This window comes from Passer montanus, unplaced genomic scaffold (assembly GCF_014805655.1).
Source record: "Passer montanus isolate IOZ18808 unplaced genomic scaffold, ASM1480565v1 scaffold9, whole genome shotgun sequence".
NCBI lineage: Eukaryota > Metazoa > Chordata > Aves > Passeriformes > Passeridae > Passer > Passer montanus.
This window is the reverse complement of record NW_024374367.1, coordinates 9965205-9973421: the sequence shown is the minus strand read 5'-3', so window position 1 is coordinate 9973421 and position 8217 is coordinate 9965205. Positions and strand designations below refer to the sequence as shown.

The following is an 8217-nucleotide window of genomic DNA, read 5'->3' as shown; positions in this document are numbered from 1 at the left end:
AATGCTGCTATTATTTGTGCCTGCTTAAGATGACTGCTAGCAGCCTCTGGAAGCCTTAAAGGCTAAACTTGTTAGCTATTTATTACAGAAGATGTTGTGATCTCCTGATACCACCAATTAATTCAGGCATATTGTTAGTAGTGGAAGTGCTGGTAAATCATATCTCTGTTGCCAAAGTATTAATGAACTGCTAACTACTTCTTTCCACTCGACACAGGTCTCAGCCAGGCCTCATTCCCAAGCATGGAATCCAAGTACTTTCTCCAAGGTTTTGTCTTTTCTCTTGTACTTCACTCCTGCCTCTGTTGCTCACCAGGATGTGTCAGGAGAAGCAAGAGCCTCCTGGAGCTGCACAGCCTTGGCAGTGCAGGGACCTCTGCCCCGTTTGTTGTCTGTGCAATGACAACCTGGCTGGCAGCAGCTGGGGGCTCACCTCAGAGGTGCTGCTGTTTAGTGAAAATCCTTGTTTTTTTTCCATTTAAGGAGCTGCCTTGGGGTGTTCTGATTTCTGTAGCTGTTACAGAGCTGGTTTTCTTGTGCCATGGCTGCCCCAGGTCATGTTCCCACTGCCTGACCCCTACCTTCCTTGTGGCTTGCCAAACTCTGGTTTTTGTAGTATCTATTGAAGATGTAGGGACAGTTACAGCCTTCCTTCAGGAGTGGTGATTCAGGAGACAAGCCTCACAGCCTCTCTGCTCCTGCCTCTTCCAGGCCCTCTCCCTCCACTATTTCACTAGGCAATGCCCCAGTTCATCCTGTCTTGGCTCAGGTTTCCTGCTCACTGATCATCCCTGTTGACCTCCTTTTGTCTGCCTTCAGTGGGGATACATTTTTTTGGTGTGATTCTCCCTTCCCAAAGTGAGATGGTTTTAACCCTGCTGTGAGCAGACTGGGAGGTGTCCTTACCTGGTCCCAGTGTAGACCTGCCAGACCTGCATGTGTCTGCTCTGCAGCTGATGGGGTTGGCTCGTGGTGAGCTTGCCATCCTCTCCATCCTTCAGGCACTTCCCAGACAAGCAGTATTTACACAGCTCTTCTCCCATATTGTTGCTGTGAAGCGTTGTGTGCCCACCTACCTGTGCAGGCAGGGGCTGCCATCTTCTCCATGGAGGTGAAGCAGCCAAGCTGGGCAGAGGAAGCTCCCCCTGGGTGGCCTGGAAAAGTTATAGAGGGCACTGGAAGTGCTGGAGCCTCCCCTGGAGCAGGTGTGGCGGGCTGGGAAGCAGCTCCCTGCTGCTCATCCAGGAGGCAGCAGGACCTGCTGGGGGGATTGGTGTTGAGCTGCTCCTGGGGTGCACCACGAGGCAGCACCCCGGAGCAGGGGCTGGAGGGAGCACCCTGCAAGGTGGGGGCTTGGCAAGGGCCATCAGGCCCTGTGCAGTGTCCTGCTGATCACAGACCCCATCCAGTGAGTGCTCCAGGATCCCTCTTCCACCTAGTCAACCAGAACACAGACCTTACAGGTGAGAATGCAGCAACACAAAAGGCAGCAGATGTAGTGTATTGATTTTAATCAGCAATTTTACATCACCAAGCAGTTTGACTTATTGATGTTTTTGTCCCTGTACGGGTGCTGGAGGCTGAGTGCTGCTGTGTTTCTGAAGGCGCTGCCAGCAGCAGATTGCAACAAAAAATCTGTCCACAAATCTGAGTGGCTTCCCCCCAGGAACAAAAAAATAGGTAACACAGCCCTGAGCACAGAAGCAGAATGGGAGGTGGCGTGTGGAGCTGCCAAGGTTTTGTTGCAAAAGACCCAGAGCATCATTGGCACCACGTGTGTCCACCTCAGTGACAGCTCCTGGCTAGAGCAGCAAGGAGCTGTGACTACTAACACATTCCATGGGGGATTTTTGCTGCATTCTCTAGGATTTGGGACATCTGTGTCCCCCCCAGTCTGTCTGAGTTGGGAATGAGTACTTTGCTTTTCCTGCCACAGTGCTGGGGTTAGTGAGCAATGCCATTCATCACAGTAAATCACAGGGTGGTGGCGTGGGGGAAGCCCCTGCTCCTCCAGGCTGGTGAGGCAGAAACAGATCAAAGGGCACGTCAAAGGAGCTGGCAAGAAAGCTCAGGATCTGAGGTCCTGTTCAGAATGGAGACAGTCCCCTGTCCAAAAGGGATTTTGATGGGTCACAGTTGTCTGGAGAGGAGCATTGGTGGAAAGGGATGGGTTATTTACTGGCAGCTCGCTAACAGTTGGAAACAATTAAGAAGGGAGTAGTGAACTCCACTGTCACTGGCAGCTCCCAGCTGAGTACTGCTTGGAAATTTGAGATCTAATTAAAGCAGGCCTTGGATCTCATCATTCCTGCATGCCTGGGACAATGAAATACTGACTCCTGCATCTGTTCCTTGTGTGTACCCTATGCAAATAAGTAAGAAGTCTGTAAATACATCAAAAACCATACTTTATTTTATGTATAGCAATACAATTTACATATTAAATAACACTATAATAGAATGATTTGATATAGTTTAACATAACAAAAAGAAGATTCTTCAAGTTACAAAAAGCCCCCAAACAAAACCAAAAATGAACAAAAAGTCTCCCTCAAAATACTCCCTCCCACCCTTTCCCCAAACCAAACACCACATTTTTATTTTTCTTCTGAATGGATCAATGAGACAAACGTATCTAGTGACTAGCTAAGTCTAAATTCTGTTGCACACACTGACAATGGAATCCAAAAAAAAAAAAAATCCAATTTTCACAATCACTGCCCCAAAGAAATGACATGTGTGGAAATCTTTTTTGGAGTGTGATGATGGCGTCTCACTACCTTGAAACACAGAAGGTTTGTAGTCACATAACCACCACAGAACTAGGAAGGAGGTGAAACTAGAAAAAAATTAGCTTTATATGAAAATATAAAATTCTATGATTATATACCATAGATACAAAGTTCCCAGAAGATGCTTATCTAAGCAACAAAATATTTACAGTTTTAATGACATTGCTATTTTAAAAATGAAGGAAAAGAAAATAGGAGTACACATGAATGCTTCGGTCTTTAGAAACAATGGCTGCTTGCTATTCTCAAGTGTTCTAACAAAACAAAAAAGTCACTACCCCAAATGTTGGAGAGTTGTGACATTGTATAAAATTGACTATCTCCTCTTTTGGAGACGTTTATTCTTAAAACTCAAGACATTTTTCTTGAAATTAATTATCCTCTGTAGAAAATGCTTCCCTTTGCAAATAGTTAACAAAAACACTAAAAACAGTTTAACAGCTAAGACAAAGTAGAGGCCAAATCTCTTTATTACAGTTCCTCTCTTTCCTTACTTTTGCATTCCTTCTCCTTTGATAAGTGAAGCCAATGCAGTTCACATTGTTAGAATGGCAACAAGGAGAAGAAGAGCAAAGGGTAACAGTGAATTACATCTGAAAAAAAAAAGAGAAAAAGAAAAAGAAGAAAAGCAATGTGGTAGATTAACAAATAGGCATTTTCCCTTCATATAAAAGTTCACTGGCACCATTTGAACATAAACTTCGGAACAAAAGATCTGATGTCAGGAGACATGAATTTGAGAAAGACTGCTAAATCTTCAAGACAACTACAGTTTTTTTTTTAAATTAACTTGGTTTTGTTTTGCTGAGAATTAGTAGCATGTATCTTTGGTAGAATCCATATCTATACTTTTTAGCTTTTAAATAAAATACATCAGCTTTAAAAAAGATTAATGAGAAGGCAGTTGTGCTGTATCATAAAGATTCTTCTCCTAATGTTCCAATGTATCACTCTGTGTTCAAGCAATTCGAGCAGTCAGAAACTGGAAACACAAGTGAAATTTTGCAGATCCTGTAAATGACTCCACTAACCTAGAGCAGACCCACAGCACAGAAACCGTCACTTACAAGGACAAGGTTAAGGGGTTTGGATTTTTCTTTTTCCCTGTTTCTAAATTAGCATTTGGAAACAGACACTGAAATACTAAGGACAAACACTGTTTAAAATAAATGCTCTTTAGACATTGAGCCTGCAGAGGACTCAGTGGTCTGAGCAGTCCCACCAGCTCCCCCAGACCTTCCTAGCAAAGCAAAGCTCACACACAGAAGTGTTTGGAGGATGATTCTGAGCCTGCCACCTATTTCAGATGTTCAGATGACACAGAAGCTTTCCAAGCATTCCCACTTGGAAAGCTCGGCTGCTCTTATGGTCTCAAGAACAGTTCATGTCTTTCACACAGTCTGTGGGCACAGGACACAGTGCAAGACATGGAGAAATGGTATTTTCTAAATGCAGACATGTGTGTGCTTCAGTCCTTCTGTTCCTTATTTCTCAGGGCTGGTGCTGAGGACCACACTCTGCAGTGATATAGGAATGTTCTCAGGTTCTCTTAATTTACAGACCTGCACATTGCTTGGGAAATTTGATGCTTGAAAGACATCCTGACTGAATGGCAGGAGCTGGGTACAGCCGAGGGGTGATTTCCAGAGCAGGACTTGGGCCGGACACTCGTGGGAGCATCAGGAGAGTTTATCAGTGCCCATCTCTGAGCAGACATTGCTCCTTCTGCCACTCACTCAGTCCCAAGGAAAGGGTGCAAACCTGTGCAAGAGAGCAGAACTGCAGCTGCTTACAGGAGGATAGATTTGGCTCTTCTGTGTGCTTAATCCTGACCTTCACAAGAACTTTCTAGCTTCAGCACTTCAAACCTCGTGTATCACTACCATCTATTGGCTACCTGGCTGTCAGCACAGCACTTAACTTACAGCTGGAGCTCCCTTACGAAATAATCCATGGAGAACTCATAGAACATCAGTGTACATAATTTCCCCATGGATTAAACCCCAAAGAAGTATTTCAGGTGTTGGAAAATGCCAATGCAAATGCATGGAATTCCAAAGCATCCACCAAAGTTCAACCCCCGCAGCCTTCACTCATTGATGTTTAAAACTTGTGAGAAGGTAAGGGATTAAACCAAGGGTATTCAAGCAGTGTGTCACAAACCACAGTTATCTTCCATCATGCCACTGAAATGAAAAGTAATCACCTGAAAGTACTGAACAAACCCAACCTTCTGATGCCTGCAGTAATCTTTGTGTCACTTAGTTGTCAAGGTTTGAGTTTCTAACTTTTCCCTACATCTCCCCAGGAACCTAAAATACCTCTAGATTGAACTGATCCAACTCATGAGTCCCTTTGTGCTACCAGCTGGCATTGGCTGGGTCCAGGTTCAGGGCTGGGGGCACAGGGGGGCTCAGCAGCCCCTGAGGCTGGTGCAGGCTGGCCAGAAAACCACTCAGCAAAACCTTCCAGCCCTTGCTGGCAGCAGCACTTGAGAACTTAAACCATTCTGTTACCGGGGTGTAGTGACTGGAGGGCCAGTCCTAACTCCTACTGACTCCCACCTCCATGCAGTGCTAAGGGGATGCAAACTATAATATTTCAAAACATTCTGCTCATATTTTATTTGGCCTAGTTGTTGCTGGGCTTGGGATTGCCTTACTGAAACCATGGGCTCACTAAATTGTTTGGTATTAGCAATTATTGGGATTGCTTGGACGGAGGGATTCAACAAACTGAGAAGTAAAAGGTGACTGTGTAAAAGGTTGCTGATGAATCCTTGAATACTTTGAATCTTTCTCTTATTAAGATAAAAGGCCAAATGTCAGCACATACCAGTGTGCACAGCTCCTGTGCTCTCAGTGAGGCTGTGTCAGTTTGCACCTTAAGAGGTTCTGAACCAACATATCTACTCTCAATATCCTTTTAAGCAGTTTGCTTTCAGCTTCCTTGTGAGTGAAAATAAACAGAACCTTGCCAAATTCTGTATTTCAGCAAGACTGGACTGTCAGAAATTAATGGGTTTACATTTAAATGGGGAAAAAAAAAGTTGTAGTATTTTGACAAGTCCTGAAAAATTACAATGCATGTTTTCTGTAGTTTAGAAGAAATTAATACCACATATAAGGGATAGTGCCTTTAACTGCACAGCAAGGGTCAGGATGGCTGAAATCACATATTTTCTTTTGCAGGCAGATTCAACAACCCCTCCCTACTCAGCCAAGCTATGAAGGGCACAACTAATTTCACTTTTCAGGAGAATTAAGCATGTGCTTACTTCTTTTGTTAAACGGGGACTGACCTTGTTGAATTGCAACCAAATACAAAGGAAGAGGGAGCCAGTGAGGATGTGAACTTAAATGCTCCAAACAATAATTACTGACATAATCTGGGGGAAACCATTCTACTGGCATGGGAGGAAAAACACAATAAACTAGGGTTTTGCTAAAGAATTAGTCTGGCAAAAAAAAAGAGGGAGAATGTAACTTTATAGGTAGTTTTTTTATTAGTTTGCTTCACCAGTAAATATGGATCAGTACTTTATGTTTTAGCACTAAAGTATGAAAATTACACACCTGTAAAAATGGCATCTAACAGTTATGAAATTAAGAAACGCCTGTCATCATGTAACATACCATTAGGTGTGAGGTCATATTCAAGAAATAGTAAGGAAATTAGATGTGTTTAAAATATTGAATAGCTTAGTAATGTAAAATATTGCTACCTTTAATATATCTGAAAACTGGTCTGATTTTGGGTTGTCATAGATTTCTCACTGTATTGGCTCCGATGAAAATAAAACCAAAATACTTTCCCATCACAGGGTTGGTTAAAAACCAAAATCATCATTTTCCTGAATACATGGGGAAACTTTGAAACTGTAAATTCAAAACTTATCACTGCATCCCACATATGAATTGCATCTAATTTATAATTATATTGTATGTAATTAATATATTCCATGTGAAGTAAGTCTCAGGCCTGTAAGTGTACAACACAGTAATTTGAAACAATACAGAAATAATTGTTTCAGCTCCACAAGGCTGTTAGACCTTCACTGTAGCTAATAATCACCTGCCACATTTTGTCAAGAAAGGATGAACACTGCTCATCCACTCCACTGGAATGCAGAACACCAAAGTTACCAAAACTTTGACATGATCACTAAATAATAAATATGGTATGAAGGGGGTACAGTATCTGTTGTAGAAAGAATCCATCTGGCCTAGCATTCAAGATTTAAGATTCGAGGGTCACTGTAGTTAGCAAAACTTCACTGCATTTAAACAAAACAGAAAAAGCAAATGTTTGTTGTCATGGAATGTCACATCAGGGCTTGTCTTGTATTAGGATATTATAGGCAGTAACACTGATCATATAGTGCAAACTAGATAAAATTGCGTTTCACTGTGTGAAATAAACAGAGGTGCAAATGCTCAGTAGGATACCATTAAGACATAAAATGGCAAAAAATAAATATCAAAACTTTTATCAGTGTAAAAAAGTAATTGGGTTATTGTATAACCTAGAGTCTGGCAAAAAAGGCCTCAAAAAAGTTCACTCAGTCTTCAGAAGTTCTACAAATTAAGTGCCTTTTCAGGTTTCCAATTAGACAAGAGACTCCATGCTTTCTGCAGGATCAGATTCGTCACTGGCCATCACAGCACCATTTTTGTCCAGTGTCATGGGACCATTTCCATTTTCCTTAGTGCTGACCAAGCTTAGCATTGCCTTATAAAGAAACTGGTACTGTTCCTGGAAAAGAAAGAACAACTTATTTCAATCCTTTCAGTGTACATAAATGAGTGGCACTTTAATTTGGCATTTCCAAGGAAGGTCATGGGTATTCATTACCATAAGTAAACACATAGCAAAGAAATAAAGCTATTACCTCTGCTCATCCAGTTTAACCTTGTCAACCCAAACTCCAATTTGGGGTAGTTTATATTATTTCTGATATACTATTAAACACTTCAGGAGGGCAGGACAAAACCTGAGGCCACAGCTCAGCCCCAGGTCACTCCCTGGGTGCCAGGACCTTTTACCACACACACTGAGGCTGCTCTTGCTGGACACTCAGGGAAGAACTTTGCCTCCCTGCAGCTTCACCTGCCCTGATCATCCCTTCAAACCACAACCTGCCAGATCTAAAGAGCACAGCTTGGCTCACGGGGCTGGCAGGCAGATGGTGACAAGCTGAAAGGTCCTTCTCTGCTAGGACTTGCTTGTATGATGCTCCCCTCCAAAGTATGAGAAATAAGTTTAAGTGCAAATCAGAGACTTACAGTGTGGCTTTGAGGTTAGCAAAAAATGACAACTACATAAAAAAAAGTTCAAATGTAAATTCTGCTTGGTAGCAGATGCTGTCGGGCTTGAATACACAGAACATGTTTTAGTTCATGCTTTTGGTCTCAGGTGAAAACCT

The 8217-nt window shown here is 42.5% G+C and overlaps 1 protein-coding gene across 1 annotated transcript in view; it reads right to left on the bottom strand.

Annotated features, from left to right (window-relative positions):
* Positions 1 to 2391: 2391 nt before the first annotated feature.
* The window catches only part of PTPRG (protein tyrosine phosphatase receptor type G), a 392251-nt gene continuing 386425 nt past the window's right edge, over positions 2392 to 8217 (bottom strand). Inside the window, exon 29 of the mRNA XM_039734146.1 lies at positions 2392 to 7547. Within this exon, the coding sequence (XP_039590080.1) occupies positions 7401 to 7547 (147 nt within the window). The 3' untranslated portion in view covers positions 2392 to 7400. The remainder of the gene's footprint in view (positions 7548 to 8217) is intronic.